Source organism: Brachyhypopomus gauderio, chromosome 6, assembly GCF_052324685.1.
Source record: "Brachyhypopomus gauderio isolate BG-103 chromosome 6, BGAUD_0.2, whole genome shotgun sequence".
In the NCBI taxonomy this organism is placed as follows: Eukaryota; Metazoa; Chordata; class Actinopteri; order Gymnotiformes; family Hypopomidae; genus Brachyhypopomus; species Brachyhypopomus gauderio.
In genome coordinates this window covers 15073989-15096480 of record NC_135216.1, presented here as the reverse complement: position 1 = coordinate 15096480, position 22492 = coordinate 15073989, and the positions used below count along the sequence as shown (strand labels likewise).

The 22492-nt window shown below is 46.2% G+C and overlaps 1 protein-coding gene across 8 annotated transcripts in view; it reads left to right on the top strand.

Moving 5' to 3' along the window:
• The first annotated feature begins 3442 nt into the window (after nt 1-3442).
• The window catches only part of trps1 (trichorhinophalangeal syndrome I), a 94950-nt gene continuing 75900 nt past the window's right edge, over nt 3443-22492 (top strand). The window contains exons 1-3 of one of the 8 annotated variants that reach the window (XM_077009040.1): nt 4646-4743; nt 5148-5227; nt 9099-9410. In XM_077009040.1, coding sequence (XP_076865155.1) covers nt 9398-9410 — 13 coding nt within the window. In that variant the 5' untranslated portion in view covers nt 4646-4743; nt 5148-5227; nt 9099-9397. Of the gene's footprint in view, nt 3764-3819; nt 4071-4111; nt 4278-4645; nt 4744-5147; nt 5228-6646; nt 8890-9094; nt 9411-15550; nt 16324-22492 lie in introns of those variants that run through there. The other 7 variants (XM_077009036.1, XM_077009037.1, XM_077009035.1 and 4 more) reach the window with 7 other exon arrangements.

Sequence of the window (22492 nt, the reverse complement as noted above, 5' to 3'; positions counted from 1 at the left end):
CTTTTCTCGTTCCTTATTTTTTTATGATCTCCTTTACCCACACACGCTCTCTACGTGGGCAAACTGCAGCTGAGGTTTGAGAAAGAAATACTGCTGACTTGCATAGTGAACAGAATCCACATTGCTTTGCTTATAACAACCACACCGAGCAGGCCACGCCTACCTATTGCAGTATCACACTATTACTCTGTCATACCACCCACACAGCACAGGCCAAAAAAGGATCTTCTCCGTTTGTAGAAAAGTGCCTGTACCTGGAGAAACATGTGAGTATGGTGCTTGCTCTCTGGTCCTTCCTAAATCAGTCACTCTGCTCTGTGGTCCTTCCTAAATCAGTCACACTGAAGCTGTCAAGAGCATCACCACCAGTGATCCTTCCACTGGTCCAAGGCAGTGCACTCTGCATTCGAATACAAATTTATTAAATATATAGGCTGCATTATTGCGGTTGTAAGAATTATGTTCACATTTATACTTGTTCAAGTGAATAAAGTTTTTTAAATCATGCCACATTTTTATTATTTTGTTCTTGGCTTAATCTCTTAAATGGGAGGGATTTTTATCATTACATTTCCCTGAATTCCAAATATAGTTAAAGATGTCAAATTAAATTTAAAAATTGTGCTTTAGTCGAACCTTTTTGTAAAGTTCATTATCTCTGCTTTTTCTATTTTTAATGTGTATTTGTATGCCCTATGCAGCCTCTTAACCTTAAGTTAATACTTAAATATAATTGCAAAACTCACTTTTCAGTTCCTTCATTTCAGTCGTTTCTCCATGAAAGCCACATCCATTGTGGAGCCGGGACGTCAAGGCTGCAGGTGGAGGTGTTGGCAGCAGATGCAGGTTTGCAGTGTAATATGGAGCTGTGTCATTTCCCAGAATTGTGGATCACACTGCTGAATTCCACAGACTACTGAATTCCCCACACTGGCATCTTTTCCTATAGTGCCTCCAATTCCAGCATGCAGAATGATTAGTGCTGTTTTCACCAGCATGAGAACACATTTCTATTTGTTTTAATAGAAATACATTAGTATAGACATTGCATATGGCAAAGATGGTCACTGATGTGTTTTACAGTAAATGAAAGATAATGTGATCTAGTTTGTTAAAAGTTTACCATTTATTTTTGAACCCTCCAAAATGTCAAGTGACTCAGAATGGAAATGAATATGTTGTTAGCACATATAAAGTGGTTAATTAGTACTAATTAGCTACGAGAGTGTGCAGTGTCTGTATAATTGATCAAAATAAACACTTGGTGGGGGCAGTGAAGCTCAACTGAGGGCAGTCACCTACCCATGGGGAGTTCTAAATATGTCCACATGATGTGTCTGGCTGTTAACATGGACAGACGAAAGGCAATACTGAAACAGAACCGAGCTGGGCTAGGTGGCGGTGCTGGAGCCAGCTATCACCAGCTATCAGAGGATGTAATGTGTCTTGCAGAATATAGCTACACAAACTAAAAATATTGCCGTGATGGCTACCTCGTGGTATGCTATCTCTAAGTGAGATAAACAGTTTTGATTTCACTCCTCAAGTTTCTTCTGGCCAGCACCTCAGGCAGTACTTCATAATGGCAGTAGATTAGCTGGAGAAAACGCAAAGCTTACAAAAATAACTTTTAGGACTCTGGGTTAATAGACCCCAGGAGTACAAGTACCTCGGTGGTGTCCCCGAAATATATCCATATAAAATATAATCTGATTTCTGAAATACATTTGAACTCCATATAAGCATCATTTTGACATGAGGTTTTCTTAAAGCCTTTTTCTCCATCTTTACACTGCAGTAAGTAGGCAGAACAGACAGACTGTTTCTCTTACAGGGTCAGAGGTCCTGCACCACCGACAGCTGGGGAGAACAGAGGGATGTTCTGCAAGCCACTGGAGAAGATGGCAGGTCTCCTCTGAGCTCTGGACAGTGCAACTTTCCCATCACTTAAATCCCCAGGAAACATATAGTGGGCTTGAATATCATCAATCAAGACCAGTCAATGTGGAGAACCTGAACACAATTCATGTTGTGTACAGTCAGCTGGATTTAACACAAACTGAGAAAAGAGAAAGAGAGAGAATGGGAGAGAGAGAGAGAGAGAGAGAGAGAGAGAGAGAGAGAGAGAGAAGTGAGACAGAGTGAGAGAAAACTTACACATGTGAGAATTTAAAAAAATATTCACACATTATAAATGTTCTCCCTACACTATGTTTTTGACATTTATTCTGAACAGAAAACAGCATCTAATCTCACTGGAGTGGCTGGAGAATGACAAAACTGGTGCTTACGCTTCATTAACTTTCCCTTCTGACTGAAAAATGATTTTGATTCTCCCTAATACACAGAATGAGTCACTTGAAGAGGCTGTAAATGTATAAGTATTTGCAGAAGTGTACCCAAGGCTTACATTAATCTCTGCTCTCAATAAATGATTTCTGTTCAATTCATTTTGTCTACTTTTAAGAATACACTACATTATTTGTGGGATAAGGCAAGATGATATCATTGGAATATATTTTTTTATTTATACATGTTTATTGTTGAAGAGATGTATGCCACAAAAAGAAATGAAAAGTAAAGAATTCACACAAACACGAAAATAAAAAGAAAGAAAAAACAAACTAAAGCAAAACTGTAATGTGTGCTATGTACACATTTCCTCCTCATTATAATAATTTTCTTTTTGCTACTTTAATTTTTACTTTGTGCTTTTGGGCACTGTCTGTACTGGTGAGGGTTTTATAGTCGTGTAAACCCAGTCAGCAGATTTTTACCCCAGCTTTTGTTATAATCTGTCACAGAGATTTATGTTTTCCCCCCCTGTTCATGGTGTAATGCTAGAAAAGTCATTTTGTAGAATGATTATAAATAGTTTATAAACCCCAGTGGTGATTTCACTTTTGCTTTTGCATTTTTTATTATTTACAGTAATTATTTACATCATAGCCTATGTATTATTATATCTTTATCACTTTGCAATTATTAGCATTATAATGATGAATGCAATTTATAATTTCCTGAAAAAAAATCATAGGAGCACTTATAAATATATACAAGGCAGTTTGAATCGTTTTAATTTCCTTACGGGTTGTGTAAAAAAACCCCCAAACTTAATAAAATATCCTTTATTCACCATAACGGTATAGGCGTATACAGTATACATACTACGTAATATGTGTACCATTAACGACTGTATAGGCTAAAGTATTTATACTGGAATTGAGCACATTAGCATTGTGTGTTTGTTGTTAGGTTAGTGCCCAGTGAACTGTGGACCACACCTTCAACCCACTCACATGCTCTTATAAATGAACGTTGAGAAGTGGTTATGAAGTGAGCAGGTGGTGCATCAGCAGCACAGGCGGAGGAGGAGAGGTCCCTGTCCCTTTAAGACTGCTGGCTCTAGGGTGGCGCTTTCCTCCGCAAGGGCTTCTTGATATTAATAGTGTTGGTGTCTTGAAACTGACGTAATGCTTGGAGTCTGAGGTCCTGACAAGCGATAACATTTTCTGATAAACTGAGATCACTGCAAACGAACCTTTTCCAAACAGACTCAGGCGTTTTTTGATATTAAAAACACAGTTACACCGATTTCACTCGCACAGGAGCAATCCGAAATCTTATATGCCCACAACAACAACAACAAAAAAAAGAAATAATTCCCGAGATCAACAAACAAACAACACAAAGACGGTTCATGGTTCACGCCAAAGCTCCACCATCTTTCAGACTGCAAAGACAATTGCAATTTAATCAACAGGTAAGGAGAAAGCGAATCAATGAGCATTGCGAACACAACAGACACAATGAGATGTGAATTTGCAGTAGTTCCTGAATGCTGGTCGCTTTTCAGGCGAGTGTTATGTAATGGTGAGCAGGCTGAGGGATTTCGCGAATCAGTTGTGAGCTACTTTGCAGTAAAAGGGACCAACGCTGCTCGGATTTCACATGCCATTTAGGTTTTGTTGGGTCAAACGCAAGAAAAATAAAAAAACTGGCTACTTGCTACACGCAGCACCCCCAACAGTGGGTCACGTTCAGGCACAAGGAAGAAAACATGAGTTTCAGTAGGTTTGACTTTTTTCCCCTTCCTATTTCTTAAAAATGACGGCGTTTTTATTTGATGTAACGTGTTTTCGTGACGTGCCGTTTATTATGTATTATGGGTCGATGGGCAAAGGAAGGCGATGTTTAATCTGCTGCTTTATTTGTGATGTAGAAGTGTGATGTGGGTTTGTGCCGCAACGTGTGAGCCTGTCTATTCCTTATTGTGTGTAAGTACATGTTAGGTGAGCTACAGAGCAGCTAGAACCTAAATATCAGATGTAGAATAAAACAGAAAAGTTTGTTTGGCTTGATCTCGGGTGGTTTTTGTCTAAAATATTATTTCATTGTAAGATATCACTTTCTATACAACTTTATAAAACTTTCCGTAACTTATCTAAGATAAGAAAAAGCGTAGGCATGGCAACATACTGAAGGTCGTTGAGCATTTTGCCAGCTACTCATGCAGGTTGTTTGTGTGGAGAATGTACAGAATTTAAAAAAGTTTCTTTTTATGTTTGCTTGTTTAATGGATTACTTGTTTTGTGGATTAATTGTAGACTAGACTGCTGTTTAATTTCGCTATTATTCAATGTAGTATTCCCCAAGACGCTGACGAGGCGATGGAGACGTGCACCAGGTTTTAAGAAGGAAGTTTGCGAATAGCGGATTTTAGGTTCTCCTATAAAAAAAAAAGTCAGTACAAAAATATATTTAGCGAGGTTGATGGATATACATGTAAATACATGCTTGGGGTTTTCACTAGTAAGTTGGTAAACTTTACGGCGTTCCGAGGCACTTCATGGCTCTGTTGGACTGTTCATATATTTATTGTAAGAGCAACTTGTAAGTTGCTACAAAACAGGAGCAATTAGCTAGCGTACACTCACGAAATACGAGAAATTACTTCACAAAATCTTAACTTTTATATATCAGCATTATACAAATATTTTCAATCATTGACATGTCCATTGTTTTTCTTAACCAGAACTTTAGTTGCCGTACATACAATTTTATACACAGGCCACTTTTTTGAATGACTGAAAAACAAGTGTCTATAGCTTACATAGTGACTTGTTTGTGTTGTTGCTTCTTCCTAGTTGTTGCAAACAACTGTGGCTTTGGTAAGAGTGCCAGCTCATTGGGTTTTACAGCCTGAAAGCACGTTGATACATTACCGGTAGGTTTAAGTGGGTGGAAAAAAGTATTTTACTCTAACCTGAGATAAAAATCACCCGTCTTTCACACTAACTCGCGGCACTGAAGCATAACCCATATCTGATTGTTATGACACAAAATTCCCAAGTTGGTTTCAGTACACAGGTTGTGCCGTTTCCTGTAAAGTCTAAGGCTAAGGCAGGCTGGAAATGATGCCCAGTGGGTTGCTGAAAGACCGCTTTCTTGTCAGTGAAAGTTTCCTAATGACGAAGCCTGAGCAAACAAGGGCACCCATCGTTTGGAGAGAAGACGAGAGGGACTCGACTGTAAACCCGAGTTTCAGATAGTGTCAACAAGGAAGTTCCTCCGTCTCCACTGTATTCTTCTGCCTTCCTGGCTGTGCCAACTTCACTGATCTGTTGTTTATATGTGCATGTAAATCTACATATATTTTATGAAGGAATTTTTGTTTCTCCCTCTTGTTTTTTTTTTGCATGGTATATTCTGATTTTCAAACTGGCATGTTATTACTGTCTGCTGAGAACTCAAAGTATTTGTATTTCTTCAGCATGTCGTTGAGAGTTTCTGCCTTTTCTAATACACAAGTGTTGATATTTGTCCTTGAGTGTGGGCCTGTGGGTATTGAGATTAGTTCTCTGCAGATCAGTTTGTAAAGAGAAGAGTAAGATCGGCATGGGTTGTCTGATAAGAGCTGTTTGAAGTGATTGAACTGGGTGAGGTAGATTTGAAATGTAAATGGACCTGCATCTGTGGGCCCTTTGGGCGGGATGCAATAGATCAGCGTTGTATAGTGGAGAACTTTACGGCTGACAGCTGAATTCGGGCCTCGCCGCTCAGTGAAAGTATCAGCAGGGAAGCTTGCGTTTCTCCTGCGTGGCTTTTAAGTTTGCACAACTTCTTTTGGTCTTCTTTTGGTCTTCGTTTGGGACTCCCTTCTTAGCACAGCAAGATGAACCCCACGCTCGGCCTCTGCCCTGCAGATCCGTGTGTGCGCTGTTGAATGAGAAGACGGTTGAGAGGGAAACATAGAGTACTTTGGGAATTTAGAGTATTTTTTTGTTAGTTTTTTTTTGTTGTTATTTTTTAATTCAAATAGGTACAATTGGCATGTTAAGTCACAGTTGGACTGTAATAGAAAAATACAAATGAAGTTCCTTAATCCACCCTGTTTTATTTCATGCCTTGAAAGGATTTGTAAGTGGCTATTGTGTATTCTAGATGTGGTGATTTATAAATGTTCTGTGTCCTGTAAGAAAAGTTGATTACAACACAATGCCAAAAGTAGTTTTGACAAACTGCCCTTAGAGTGTTGTATGTACTTCTGTCTGCTAGAGTTGTTGGGTGGGAAAAAAAGTATCTTGATGGTGTAAATCTTTTTCTACATTAATTTTCATGCACATCTCAAACACATTAAGACTTTAATACATTTCAAATATTTTTAGATTTTGTATCAGACTGTTATGTTCCTTTCATCAACAGTTTCCTGTACAATTGCATACAACCACAATAACAGAGTTCTGAAAACTGTCGTTAGAAACTTTTAAAACATTAAACATTTGCATTAAACGAGGCATAAATTTTACCTTTAAGATGATCTAAACTACGTTTGTGGTTAGGAGTATTCCGATGTTCAGCATATATGGGGAAAAGTTATTCTCTGTTATTTTCTAGCTTAGAAAGAAGAAACCTCTATTGCAGATCATGCTAAAACAATTAGACAAAGTGCATTTGAGTCATACTTGGTTTTAAAAAATCTGTAGTTTCCTTTAGCATTTCAACAACATAGTTCAGTCACAGCTGAGTCATAGTTCAGTTTGTTCTTTTTTGTCCTTAGTTTTTGGTTGAGCAGTTCTGTGAATGAGAGATGTTCATAAAGTTGGATGTAGTTGGTGTGTGTGGTGTACACTGACCGCTGCTTTTGTCTTCAGTCAAGCGTACCGATTGGTGAAGTGATATGAAAAGCTTGTTTGGGAGTGAGAGGAAAATGACCTGAAGTGACATGCTGTGTGAATCCAAACTACTTCAGGCGTCTCTCTTCTCTTTTGTCTTTTGTGTGTGTGTGTGTGTGTGTGTTCTGTATTTTGTTGCGTGTGAGAGAATGGTGAAAATGAGGGTGTTATCAGCGAGGCCTGGGGTATCATAGCAACCTTTAACTTTCAACCGTCAGGCACAGGAGAGTCTTTTCTAGAAAGGATTTCTTTAGGGGGTTGACATTGCATTTGAACTCCTGCCGTTTTCATCATTTTTAATTACAAAAATGTTTTAAAAATTTCAGATATAGTTACATGTTAATATAATGTTAATTCATCTTATCACCTTAATTATTTTCACAAACTAGTTAAATTAAAGAAAGCTGTTTCACACGTTGGCAGCTTAATGATGGACTGCACTGATAATGGCAGTGGTATATTAATTAAATGTTGATGTTGAAGGCTCGTGATGGCTGCGATTAAAGTCCTTGTTCTCTTCATGTTGTCCTTCTCTGTGGTGATGTTATCATGCTGAGGATAATGAGTTCAGAGTCTTTTCCATTTCTGTTCCTTTATTTGCTGCAATCAGGTGTTTGTCATGTTTTGATGACAATAAGGAGTCGTCGTGGTCGTCCGTAGGTTAGCTCAAATCAAAATGCCTTGTTTTTCAAAATTTTTTTTTTATCTTCGTGCCACTTTGACTGGTATATGAACACATTTTGCTGTTGGGTAGATTTTCTGTCCATAGGAGTCGTCAAAGTGGACCTATTGACCGAATACCTCTTTCAAACCATTGAGAGGTATCTTGACTTCGTCTGGTTTCTTCGTATTTTGGCCAATTGTGCCCTTGCAGTGGGTATGAGAGCAGCTCCGGTGTGCTGAGGGCCAGACTGAGGAAGTTCTGGCGTGGACCTGTGGCGGGGGTGTAGCAGTGGGGATGTAGCGGCGTTCCATTGGGGGGTGTAGCGGCGTTCCTAGCTTCTCAGCGGGCCACCTCCTCACTACGTTCAGAGGGAACGACCGGGGAAAGTTTGCAGAAACTTTGGGAAACTTGTGTTTCTCCTCAGAGTTGCCCGCTCTGTCCACTCTCTGACTGCTGCAGCGGAGAGCTCCATGCTCAGATAACCCTCCACACCTCCCCCACAACCACCCCCACCCCCCAGCTCAGAGCCTACGTTCTCCGCTCCTCTGGAACAGTGATGAGTCAGTTTAGCCTTCTCCCTTGTGTTCTTTTGCCACACTTCAGTTTTTTTTTAGCCTTTCTTTTCTCTTTCTTTCTCTGCCTCTCTCTCCCTCTCTGTCTCTCTCTTTCCCTGCTACCCCCCTTCTCCCTCAGTTGTGGCTCTCTGTTTCTTCTCCATCTGTGTGGTCTGGAGGCTTGTGTGGAGGCTATAACATAGGACTCGTACATTGTTGGAGACAGGTCGGACAGAATGAGCTGGAGGGAGAGGAGGAGTTGGAGGGAAGACTGCAGCAGTTTTCCTTGAGTGTGTTTGTTTTCCTGTTTCCAGAGGGCCTGTTTTGTCGGAGCTCCCGTTGGTCGGTCCTGCTGTCAGGACGCTTGGCCACGCCGCACTGAGCGACACTTTCTCTGGATTATTATTGTGGTCTCCTTTTAGTACTTAATGCCACGATGCCGTTCCAGTTGATCAAACGTATGTTGTCTGACTCTGCTCGTGTTGTAGACGCCAGGGTAGGCAGCCGTGATTTTCTTTTACACTTGTCCTAAACCTTTCAGCACAATGTTTTTTTAATTAACACTGTATGTATGTTAATTGTGATAATCGTGGCCAGTGAACGTATTGTTTAGAAGTGTGCGTTGAAGTTTGCCCCGTCTAATCTGTGTGTGTGTGTGTGTGTGTGTGTGTGTGTGTGTGTGTGTGTGTGTGTGTTTGGAGCCAGACCGTGCAGTGTGAGAGGACAGCAGTGTGATGTGGCCCCTGCTCTCGTCTGGGATCGGCTGTGTTGCTGAGGTCCTCTGAGGAAGATCTGACACAGGAGGGCACGTTGGGAGCGGCGAATGCGGAGAGAGCGCGGCCCGAGTGAACCCGGCTCACGCTGAAGAAAACAATGGAATAAATTTGAAGCCAGCATGGACGTGGAATAAGGGATACCTCAGAGGCAGGGCAAGGGCTTTGGATACTCTGCCAACTCTGATATCTGCCTCCCTGTGGAACTGGTACTGGTAATGCTATAACCCAATGCACAGCAGAGGTATGTACTCAAACCATTATCTGCTATCAAAATCCAATTATAATGCATGTGGTGTGTGTGGGCGTGTGTATGTTAGATTGCCCCCCTCCCCCCCGTTCAGCTATAGCAGTGTTACTAAAATGCCCCCCCAGTCTAGTAGAGCTTTTCTCTGCTAAATGCCCACATGGCTGGCGTGGTGGGTTCAACAGGGTTATGTGAGGTTCATCTGGCTTTTCTAAGCTGCTTTATGGTCACTTCTAAGCCAGCCTTCGTGTCCCAGCTTCCTCTTGGTCGTCTTCCCCATTAAGGGCCAGGCTGTTAGGGGTGCTTTGATCCTAAGGAAGGCCATCATTCCACACTTGAGCTTTTATGTGGAACGGTAGTGTTCTTTTGACTTTCTTTCTCTTCAATGCTGTTCCGGTCACTGTTTTCTTGTTTTGATCTAATATTACAGGCCATGCACGCTTTTCTAGCCTATGCTGTGAACATGCTCATTTCTGTGGTATCGGTAGCAGTGAGGGATATTTTGGCTTTTTTTTTTTTGTCCTGCTGCTGTCTGAACTTTCTTCATTGGTGTAAGTGGAGTGGGTCTCCACCACCCGACCACACTGCAGCAGACGTAGCGTAACTATGTGTAACTATGTCTCAGCTAATGCTGCCAGAGTATCTGTGATGCAGCGTGTTGGTTTTTGGTCATAGCTCAAGTTCCTCACGTGCCACTGCTTTCGCTGAAATGGCAGGACACCTTTTGCGTTTGCTCACGTCTGTTTCACGCCTTCCTTGGCAACAGGTCTGCGCGTTTGAATCATACCCTTCTCTTTCCCCTAGGCCATCTGAAAATTTTGCTGCATTTATCCGCTATGCTTGTGTGTCCTTTCCGGCTGTTGGACCGCGTCGTAAATTAAAGTTATTGCCATGTAATACGTTACCATGAAGGACCACTGAAAAATGTTTTCAGAAGGTGATTGCCAGGTCCTTGTAGTCGAGCTGCCTTTTTAAGTCTCTTGACGTCATTTTCAGCATACTGCAGCCGTCTCTGTTGAACGTCTGTTCCTGCGTTTCTGTCCTTAGGCCTGAACTAATAATGCAAAAGCAATGAGCGTAGAAATCCGATAATCTGATTAATTTTGAAAATGACCACATAGTTTGTGGTCTGGAGCAGTAGTTGATCCTAAGGAAAGTTATGGAAGAGAATGCTGTAGTGGGCCGAGTCTCTCCTGTGCAGACGTGCGTATTAAACGCCCTGTAATAAACGTCGATTACGAGGTCCTCACTTTGTTAGCTCTGCAGAAACGGAGGATCTCCGATGTGCCGTGCGATTTCACCAGATTAGTGTAATGTTAAACATATGCCATTTCTTTCTTCCCCAGACTGGGCTTCAGAGGGAAATGTGTCATTGGCTCTTGAAGTTCCCTCTCCTGCTCACAGCTCCTGCAAATGCCTTTTGGCTGCCTGCTTTAGTTGGGGCTCGGGAGCCGTTCAGGGAGTCGCAGAGGGGACGCTGACATTAACCTCAGTGGATCCCTCATTCGCACGACTCAAAAAAGGCTCCAAGGTCAAAGGTCACCTGACATCTCTAACTGTTAAGATGTGTACCTTGAGACCCCATGTGTCCCCTTGAGAAGCCCTTTTATTTGTTTAATTGTCTTGGAAAAAAATGTGTGATTTTTCGCTGTTGTGCATTGGTTGTTTTAATACAGACTGTTGAGCTTGTTTAAAAGCCATGTGATTAAAAATCTAATTTACGTTTTAATCCGTATAAAAATGTTATTTCAGACAGACTCGTGCTGTTTCCAATTAGTATTTTTTTTTTGATTGACTATGATTGAAAAGTTCAACACTAGTTGTTTGTGTTTTTTTTTTCTAAATTCAGCCATTTTTACTCATTTAATTTTACTGGAATATTGAACTGAAATAAGAAACCAAGAGTGTACTGATGTTGTGAAGGGTTGAAGTAGCCAGAGTCTCTTCTGTGGTACTGGAAGTACTGTATGCGTCTAAGCACAGTGGGAAACACTTGCATTAAAAACATCTCAACACCAGCTTCAGCAAGTCTGTGTGCATACCTAGGCCCACATTTCCTGTTTATCTGCCAAGGTTTGAGATTGGGATAGCTGGTTTAAATCCTTCAATGTGGTGAGCCACAGTTATGGAGATGTTATGTCACTATTTAAGTAGCTTGTTCAGGGACTTGGTGGCTCTTTTATTCTGTAGTTACATATACATGGATCTCCTGTGTCTCGGAGCCTTCCTCCTTTATGGTTAGTCTCATGAGGAGAGAAGTCCCTTTAGCTTCAGTTTTTAAGTCTAAACAACATTTTCTGCTTAGCAAGAGTGCGGTTCTTATTATGTGTAATGTCGCACTGCACAATCTGTGTGAGTTATAGAGGGAGACGCAGGCTGGCTTCATAGCTCCCTCGTAGGTGCCTGGGGTGATCTACGGCGTGCCAGCGTGCCCAACACTGATTGGTGCATAACGATTCCAGAATGCTAATTTGGAAGTGTAAGGTTTAAAACTTGTGGAGCTCTGCTGGGTTACCAAGTCTGGCGGGCAGTGGGCTTTGTTTCCGAGGGCCGCGGAGTTGAAGCCTTTTCAGGCTGTGTTTGTCACTCGGCCCTGTTTTCGTTTAACTATTTCTTGTTTGAACTTTCGGCTTGCCGAGCGGCTGTAGGATAGACGTGCGATAGCAGGTGAACGTCAGACGCTATCAGGAGAGCACGTAGCTAATCGGGCATTCCTCGAAACTGTCAGTTCTGAAGTTCTTCCAGAACGTGCCGGTTTACAAGTGAAAGTTTAGCCGGTGGAAAGTCGACTTCATCTGTGTTTCAACTCGGAATGCTGGCTTTAATGACCAAGATCAGCCTTCAGGAGTGAGAGTTGGCAGTGGTGAGCATCGCCTAACGAGATGGCCAGGTATTACGGAGCTCGCGTCCTACGCGGCCATGCTGGCTAACTGCAAGAGGGCAGCGCGGCTGAGTAGATAGGAAAATCTGGAGACGGCTGCAAAACGGCGTTAATGAGTGCCTTGCGGAGCTGGTGGGAGGGTGGACCTGCTGGAGGGGGACGGCGGTAGCTGCCAGCCAATTAGGCCCATCTCACTCCTTCTACTGCACCTTCTCACTCCAGCCCCGAGCCCACCACGCTGCTAATAGAATCAGATCAAGAGCAAAAAAGAAGGAAACGAGGAAAAAGAGGAGGAGGGAGGGAGGGAGAGAGGGAGGGAGAGAGTGCCCAGGGCCAGTGGCAAAATGCAAAATAAGGGAGTGATTCATTCTCCTGTAGTGTTGAGGGGAGCAGAGTGCTGTGGTGGTGGAACGCAGACCTGCTGTTGTTCTCAGCTGATTGTTTTGCAGCATATGGTGGTGGGGCAAGAGAGGTGTGTGTGTGTATGTTTATGTGTGTGTGTGTGTGTGTGTGTGTGTGTGTGTGTGGTGGGGTGGGTGCTCATGGCAGCGAATAGGGGCAGACCCCCGGGTCTGAAGTGGGCCCTGGTGAAGGGTGTGGGGTGTGGGGTTGTACCGCCGTTGTGGGGTTGTACTCTCTCAGGAGTAGTTTATTTAAAAAGCCAAGCGGCATTAATCAACGTCATCATCGCCATCTCTGGCAGATTGAATAATGACGCTGCTTTTTTTCACTCACTGTTTTTCTTTCCTTCGTTCTGGCCTTTTTTTTTTTTTTTTTTTTTTGCAGTATAACTGCCAATCTGAACACCGGCTCTGACAAAGTGATCCCGACCACATTCTTCACGCTCTGAGTGACGTCTACAGAGCATTGTTGGCCAGGGCGGCTCCAGGGCCCGCCTCCTTCCGTGTACTCACCGCATGTCTTCTAAGAAGACGCCGATCGTTTGACGTGAAGGCCCTTCTGAGCTGCGGGACGGAGCGTGTGCAGCTTGGCCTGACGGGCAGGTTCATGGCTCGGTCCCCCCTGCTTGGGTCTTGCAGGTCCAGGTCCCAGAGAGAGGTGGCATGTATTCAGGCTGTGTCTCTGAAAGAAACAAACGAGGGCCTTCACATCTCTCCCTCACTTGTTCACGCAAAGCTCCGGGGGCTTGTCCCGGTCCGAGCTCCCTTGTTCGTCCTTGTCCCGGTCCGAGCCCCCTCGTGCCTCCTGAGGCTATCGGATTGTAGCCCTCTGTGAACAGTCGGCTCCCGAACGTAGGTGTTGTCGTAGCGTGGATGAGACAACAGGCACCGTGTCACACAATGGTGCAGCTTGCTATAAAGCCGCCATTGTTCTGCTAATTGAGAGGATCAGGTATAGAAACTCCTTTTGGTCCACCCAAATAAATGTTAGGTTTACGTGAGGGGAACCCTGCTAGTGCTACAGCTCACGTTACTGTTTCTCTTCTGGGGCTGAGACTGGAGGAGAAAGGGACCCACTACCATATGTGCCTGTGGTCACAAGAGGCTGGATCTGAGCTATGTGATTGCACAATTAGTCTGAGATGATGGAGTGGTGGAGTTTCTGGTAGTTTACTGTTCGAGTAAACGCAGACTGCCCTTTTCTCCTGATTTGTATTAGTTTTTCAGGAGTGACCAATAGTCAAAAAGTGAGTTTGCTGTCCTTAATTAGGCCACGGATGCGGGAGTGTAGGTGTGATAAAACCATCTGCATATTTTCATTATAGGGACGGAGCTAGTTTTCATAATATTTTGACTTCTCGCTAAGCCGTCAGCCCTGCTGCTGGCTGTGTGTTGGGCCGAGGAGACGGGACAACCGTGGCCCGATGTCTCGGAGCAGCGCTGGGAGGACTCGTCCACCGTCCCCCAGCCCGAGACCTGCTGGCTGCACTTCGTCTCTGTTGAAGGAGGGCAGATGTGGGGCTCGGGGCAGCCCCCCCCCCCACCCCCCCCCCCACACCTCCCCTCCTCTTCCACGGCCCATAACTCTCGGGCAGGGCTGGGGTGCGGAGCGAGCGCACACTCTCCCCAGGCCACGCTGTTCGCCACTCTCAGTGCCTATTATGGTCATGGGGCCTGGGGCCCTGACAGGCCCTGCCGCATCTTTGATTCACCGCTCGCCTCAGATTCCGCCCCACGTCCCTGGCCTGCTCCAGTTTTTTTTTCCTTCTTCTTCACCGTGTCCTTAACTTCCAGATAGGAGATAAAATATCCATAAACAGCACTTGAAAGGGAATGTAAATGTTTAGAGGCTTCCTGCGAGACTTATCTGATATTGTTCTTATTTATATGTCGGGCCTGGTTGATTTGGAGGCTGATGAGCCCGGGGGAATCGGAGCCAAATGGCTTTAAGTGGACAGTTGGACCGTGGAGGAACTCGCCGGTGACACCAGGCTGGAAAGAATGCAGAGACGATTCACCGCTGATTCCTCTCAGCCTCCCCAAGCAGTTGCCAAGTGGTCAGCAGATCTTCACCTTGCGCAGGCCTGCGTCTGCTGTCCTGCCCCACGCCACCGCACGTCTGGTGCCTCTCTTTGTTTTTGTTGTTTTGCTTTGTTCCCCACGAGCCGTTCTGAAGGGCATTTTACGGTTTCAGTCCCGTCGTTCAGTGGATCATCTACACCACAGCAGTCACGACTCAGTGGACTCTGTACCAGCTCTGACTGACTCTCCTGGAGCTGAGCAGCGCTCACAGACACTCCAGGTTCCCAGAGTGCTCAGCAGTGGTGTGAGTGAATGCTGTGAGGCGGGGTGGGGGGGTGGGGTCAGGCTCTGAGGGGGCGGGGCTGGCCGATGTGGGCGGGAGGATCACACTCCCGTTGCTCTTCTGCTCTGATGAGTCAGTGCTTGCCCTGAGCATAGAGCATAGTGCACACAGCACACACAGAGGGGTTTTAGGCAGGTCTGCATACATCTGTGCTCACACACACACACACACACACAGTGTGTGCTGTCTGATACATTTGATGCCACATAAGCAAGGACTCTACAGCTAGAGATGTAGATAAACATGGTAAATGACAACAAAACGAGTAAACATTAAACCTGTAAGCAGCAGCGTAGCGCGCTGGTTAGTGGTGTGAACGCCAGCCGCTGTGGCTCACTGACGTCTGTGTGCATGGGTGTGGATTCATATGTACTGAGGGAACAGAAACTACTCTTTGAAGGAAGCCCTTCAAGCACGTGCATAGACGTCTCCTCCTCGGCATTGGTGTGTGTGCGTGTGTGTGTGTGGGATGGGAGAGGACGGGGTGTTAGTAGGGGGATGTTAAGGACTCGCTCTGTCAGACTGTCTGCACAGACACACTGTTCTCGAGGTCGACCTCCTCACTACTGGATGACATGAACTTTGTGAAGACGAAGTAATGTGTCAAAGCTGTTTGTTTATTTGTTTACTGCTTTACAGGGAGGTCAGCATTTTTTCACCCGTGGGTCACCTGCTTTTACAATCGCCAGGCCGACAGTGAGTTTTTGTGTGGCACTTTCGGTGACACACCTCGATCTCTACAATTAAAACCGATTAAACAAATAATTGGACGAAAACGGCTGTTGAAGAAGAATGAACGGGCGATTGAGCTGAGCTTAACTGACAGGGGTGAATGACTCAGCCTGTTCCCATGATAAGCAAGACAATCATGCAGGTTTTTTCTGCTTCAGGTATTAGTGATGGTATAGCACAGGGTGTGGCTGCTTTATCAAACCTGCTGGGATGACTAATAGCTCCCAGGGCTGTATGGCATATGAAAGGGGAATCTTTGTGCAAAGCAAATGCAGGAATCTTGTAAAACCAGTGGGAAGTTCTTCACGCTCTGAACACGCCGCACGGCTTATCTGAATGCTGGACCTTCATTTTTAAGGAACGCTGCTTTTCGATTTGATGAAAGTTTGATGAGGCTTTTGGGAGAATGGGAGCGCACGCGGTGTGAACGTGTCACGGAGCGGCTGAGGGGAAAAGGGAGACCTGACTGATCTGAGGAGAAGTCCGGCCTGCGGACGCTGGACGTTTCTCACGGCCGTATCCGATAACCAGGCAAGTGCCTCCTCTCTCCTCTTTGCCGTTCTGTCTGCGTCAAACATCTGCAAACTGATCCTCGCTAAGCGTTTGCTGAGGTATTTCAATTGTGCCGGGTAATTTCAGTGAGACGTCTGTTAAGTCAGGAGGAGAAATGGCATGTTGGATGTAATATTTTCTGTCTTTAATAAGCCCCTCCCACCTTTTTTGCAATGAGGGTGACCACCTCCCCTCCCTCTAAAGTTTTCATTGATCTCTAAATCATCTAAATAAAGTAGTGAAATCAGAGCACAGGTCAGTCAGATCTAAGGCGTGTCACACCGTGCTCTGCGGTAGGCATGATATGATGCAAATGTTGGCCCGAGGCTGTGGTTGGGGCGGAGGCAGGTCTCATTTCCTTCAGCCGCACGTTGCTCCACCCCCCATCTAAATTGCGTCAGTGGGAGGGTGAGTTCTGAGGCGGGAGAGACGCGCCCTCACACCAACACCGGGGTTTCCTTCTCCTCACACCAACACCAGGGTTTCCTTCTCCTCACACCGACACCAGGGTTTCCTTCTCCTCACACCAACACCGGGGTTTCCTTCTCCTCACACCAACACCAGGGTTTCCTTCTCCTCACACCGACACCAGGGTTTCCTTCTCCTCATACCGACACCAGGGTTTCCTTCTCCTCACACCAACACCGGGGTTTCCTTCTCCTCACACCAACACCAGGGTTTCCTTCTCCTCACACCAACACCGGGGTTTCCTTCTCCTCACACCAACACCGGGGTTTCCTTCTCCTCACACCAACACCAGGGTTTCCTTCTCCTCACACCAACACCGGGGTTTCCTTCTCCTCACACCGACACCAGGGTTTCCTTCTCCTCACACCGACACCAGGGTTTCCTTCTCCTCACACCGACACCGGGGTTTCCTTCTCCTCACACCAACACCAGGGTTTCCTTCTCCTCACACCAACACCAGGGTTTCCTTCTCCTCACACCAACACCGGGGTTTCCTTCTCCTCACACCAACACCAGGGTTTCCTTCTCCTCACACCGACACCAGGGTTTCCTTCTCCTCACACCGACGTTTCCTTCTCCTCACACCGACACCAGGGTCTCCTTCTCCTCACACTGACACCAGGGTTTCCTTCTCCTCACACCAACATCAGGGTTTCCTTCTCCTCATACCGACACCAGGGTTTCCTTCTCCTCACACCAACACCAGGGTTTCCTTCTCCTCACACCAACACCAGGGTTTCCTTCTCCTCACACCGACGTTTCCTTCTCCTCACACCAACACCAGGGTTTCCTTCTCCTCATACCAACACCAGGGTTTCCTTCTCCTCACACCAACACCAGGGTTTCCTTCTCCTCATACCGACACCAGGGTTTCCTTCTCCTCACACCAACACCAGGGTTTCCTTCTCCTCACACCAACACCAGGGTTTCCTTCTCCTCACACCAACACCAGGGTTTCCTTCTCCTCACACAGACACCAGGGTTTCCTTCTCCTCACACTGACACCAGGGTTTCTTTCTCCTCACACTCTCACCTCTCCAGCAGTTCCTACCTCCACATCTCCCTCTCTGGTTTAAATAGTGAAGCTTCTACAAAGACTTCTTCTGTGGTCCTGCAGCCCCCCCCCCACGCTCTGTATAGAGTCTGTCCATAAAATATTCATCCCCACCGCCGTGCATGTAATGCCTCTGTGTTTTTGTCCTTGTTTCTCGTTGTTAGCTGTCAGCAGTGAGGAGAGGGAGAGGTGGGATGTGCGGGATGTTGCGGGACTCGTGTGCGGGGTAGCAGACTGGGCTTCACGTCTTTTCAGCAGCTCTCTCCGTGTTGCTGCACCTCAACAATTTGACTCTTTCTACACACCTTATCTCTACCAGATAAACATGCTTAATCTCTGCAGTATCATCTCAACAAGATCTCTACAAGATATCCTATGATGACTGTAGCACTATATTAATTATATATTATTGGATCTACTGGGGTTTAGAATTTTAAATATAATGACCTTTTAAAATATCATTGAAAAAGTGTGAAGAACAATCTGACTCGAGCTTCGCTGGTTCAGTGGTGTGCCTTGACAACTGGGGTAATGGATTGTAACACGGAATCATCTCCAGATCTAAAGATCTTGCTCGGTCCTTCTTTTCTTTCAACCTGCCTCCTGCCTGAGCCGTCGTCTTCCTCGTTCTGGATCGACGAAGAGCAGCGTTAAATAGCTGGCTCCTCCTGAGAACGAGGGGCAGACTACCCTGTTGAGCACCTCTGGCCATGGCGCAATCTTGTGTGATTGTTACTCAGAGGGGAAACGTGTCTGAAGCTGCGGTTTGTTCTGGGTTTCACACTGTATCTGCAGTGGTTCACTATGAATCGTAGGAAAATTGTTGCACCCCAGAAGGGGAATTAACATGATTTTCGTGTTTTGCTTTTTTTTTTAATTTTCCTTCTTCTTTTTACTGCCCTAGTCGTCATCTAGGAGGGTGGGGGTTGTGAGCAGCACCTTCACCCTTCTCCACCCTCCTCCACCGTCTCTCAGACCCCAGAGAGAGGCAGCAGTGGCGGCTTTGCTGGCACGAAACCAAACGACAACTCGCAGTACTCGTGACTGGCAGGTCGCAAGGAGGAAATGTCGTCTGTTGTTTAGCCGGCAGGGCTGTCTTTAGTGCCCTAAAGTTCTTCACGGGGACGTCCGGAGGTCTGGCCCGGCCGGCCCGCTGCGTCTGCGGCCTTGTGCCAACGGCCTTGCTGCTGAGCTCCCAGCCCGGTCACGGGTCCACGGCGGGAGCAGAGGTGCAGAAGCAGAAGTGATTTCTCCTTCCTGTTGCTAAACGCTTTTATTTTTAGGTGCATTCTGCAGTTGCGTGCAGTCTTTGACGAATGTGAGGGAATAATGCCTCCAACGTGTGGCGTCTGTTTAAATGAGTAGGTGTGAAGGTTACATTTTTGTTCTTAGTTGTTTTTCAGACCACTCTTAAAAGGACTCTTCGTTTATTTTCATGAAACATGATGAGCTTCATTATGTTTTGGCTGCTGTCGTTTTCACAGTCAGAGGTTCTCCACTCCGATAAAGCAGAACTTCCCCAGGAACACCGGGCCCTGTCACGGGCACTGGCCATTCCTCTCTCTCTCTCTCTCTCCTTTTTTTCATTTCATTTCTTTCTTCTCCCTTTATACTTTCTCTCCCTCTCTCTCCACCCCCTCCCCTCACACCCTCCGTGGCATTGGCGGAAGCGCGTTATCTGCTCTCTCTCCGCAGCGCGTGATCCCGGACCCTGGCTGGCAGCTCCAGCTCTGTGATCACAGGAAGTGTACGGGAAGCAGTCGTTCTGTGTTGTCTCCGGTTCCAGCGTGTGCTGATTGAGTGTAAAGAGGCCAGGTCACTGAGCTCAACCTGCACTCACCTCCCAGTTCCCCAAATGTAGCAGTCAGGGGTGTGTGTGTGTGTGTGTGTGTGTGTGTGTGTGTGTGTGTGTGTGTGTGTGTGTGTGTGTGTGTAGGGTGAGGGAGGGGGTCTTTACTGTATTCCCTTAATTACAGCTCACTGCCAGTTAGGCTTTGAACTGCATGAATTAGGCAGGTAGTTGTGAAGTGTTGTAAGAGGGCACTCCTGTATTCTGCAGCTGATGTCACATGTCGAATGAAAGGTACCTTTGTTAGTGCTGGCCGCAAACTGCTGAGGAAAGTTTCTCCCCTGCATGCGAAGGGGGTTTGGGGCAGGGCTTTACAAGGCTGGTGCAGGCCTTTGAGCTGTGTCTGTGAACCCAGACGGGCGATCGTGAGGGAGGTCACGTGACGCGCCGGAGAAATCACACCGGTGCAACTTTTCCTCTCTTATCTGCGTGCGTGTCATTCACGGCCCTGTGGTTTGGCTTTCTCACGCCGGACTGGGGAAACGTGTTACAGACTTTGTGCTGGGGGCTGTGCGGTGTGTTGTGTGTTCTCACCCTCGTGCCTCTGACTGGGAGTTGTGGGTAATTGCGTTTGCGGGGCTTGAGCAAGTGGCCCTAAGTGATACGCTGGGTAGTTTGCCACAGGCACTGTTCCCAACACCCACTCTTTGATCCGGGCGCATGCTCATGAATAAACATGACTGCTCCTGCTTGTGTGACGAGCAGAGAGAGAAAGAGGGAGAGAGAGAGGGAGGAATCGAGGGCGAGCACAGCACCCTGTGTTTTTTTTTTTTTTTTGGGGGGGGGGGGGGTATTTTTTTGTATTGTGCTTGGTGTCATGCTACATAAAGTCACAGAGAGGCAGTTAGTCATGGCTACTTCTTATTCAGCCCACCATCTTTTCACGCTCAGGCAGAGAAAAGAGAGAAAAGACAGTGATATCAGGAATTATGGGAAAAGCTCTCGATTTTTGACACAACGTGCCCTCCTTCCTGCGCCAGCTTTACTTCAAGAGTTTTCTCTCTTTCTGTCGCTCCCCCTCCCCCTCGTAGTCCCCCCCCCCCCCTCCGCACATGCTCAAGTTGCACACAGCTTAAAGTGATGGGCCTTCCGCTGTCATGGCCTGATTAGCGCCCCGTCTGGGCCTGGCGTCTGGGCCTTGGCGTCTGGGCCCTGGCGTCTGCCTTCTCGGTGCACGCGAGTTTGAGGACTCCAGGAGCCGACTTCTTCTCCAACAAACCACGAAGGAATGAAGTCCCACTCATACCCTACTGGCCTGAAGCTTACTCGACTTCAGAGGGTATGTGTGGTGTAAAAAAAAGAACAAAACAACCAAGCAAAGGAATGAAGAAGGGGAGAGGGTGGGCATGCTGGGAAGGGTTCTGTCCGTGCTGTCAGGTGCTGGCTCACGCCTGAAGCTGGCATCGGAAAGTTTGACTTGACCCACATATTGTTTGACTCCAGACTTCCGTCACCTTTGACGCACATTAGAGCCTTCCTGACATCTCGTGGACTGGAGGTGGCTGTGTGTAGCCGTTCAGGTGTAGCGTCCCACCTTCTCTTCCAGAGATGATAAAGTTGATCATCATTTATAAATATGTTTTTGGGGGGTAAAAAAAAAATGTTTTACGGCTTGCTCTTTGGGGGTTTTCGGTGGCGGTAGAACCCTGGATGTAGGGATGGGTGTATCAGGACGTCTGTACTGAGCTGGAGGAGGACGTGCCTCCTTTAAATGCCCCAGAGACGCAGTGGCAGTGCTGGACTATTCACGCTCGATGTGGATGGAAGGAGATTAGCCTCCTCTTCTGTACTGCCTGTCTGTCTGTCGTGCTCTTGCGTGCTCTCTCTCTCTCTGTCATCCACAAACTTTCTCTGCATGTGAATATGGGAAGAAAGGCATTGCCTTGCAGTCCTAGGAGTTGTGATGGTCTCCAAAGAGGTTCGTAAGTGAGAATCTGTCTTCTCACAGCTTGTTTACATTAGAGACTGGGCCTTTAGTGATGGGCTGCCTGTGGTTCTCCAGGCTGCCTTTGATTTCCAGAAATCCACTGCAGAATCAGCTCACTCGGGAGCACCGTCCTCCACGTCTGGGCCCGCTGCAGGAGCCTCACCGTGGACGTCTTCGTGGCATTCTTCTTTTAGAAATCCCGGACAGAAGGATAGAGGGACAGAAAAGATTCAGCAGCAAAAAAAGCTAAACAAAACAAAGAAAAGAAAGTGACAAAATGTACAGTAACCAGGATTGAAGCATTCATCAGTAGGTCAGAATACTATTTACATTTTAATTGTAAGTGCTGTAAATGTTTCTATGATTAAATGACCTTTCTCTTTCAGCCTGGGAAGCTCATTTAGCTTCGATTAGCCACCTGCTTGTAAGTCTTTGGTTGTTTCTTTGAGTGTAGTCATACTTCAGTGTTTTCTTTTCCAAGTTATGGTTATGTATGTCTGGCCCCTGGTGTGGGCATGTGTGGGTGTTGGAGCAGACACCATGGAGTGCTGCCTGCTTGTAGGGTTCTCTCTGTGGCGGAGAAGGTCATAGGTCCCTTGCTGCATCAGAGGGATCACGCATGTCCTGCTGCCTGAGAATCTGAGAACCTCACCTGTCTCAAAGTGGTTTGAGGACAAAAAGACACCTCGAAGTTGACGCATGCTTTATCAGCATGATTAATGAAGTGCGTATGCGAGCGGTGGAATCTCCTCTCCCGCTCCTGCAGCGCGGTGTAGTGGCTGCCAGGACGTAACAGTCATCTGTAACGCGTGGAGACAGCAGGACCGTTTGCATCAACACCGGTGCAGTG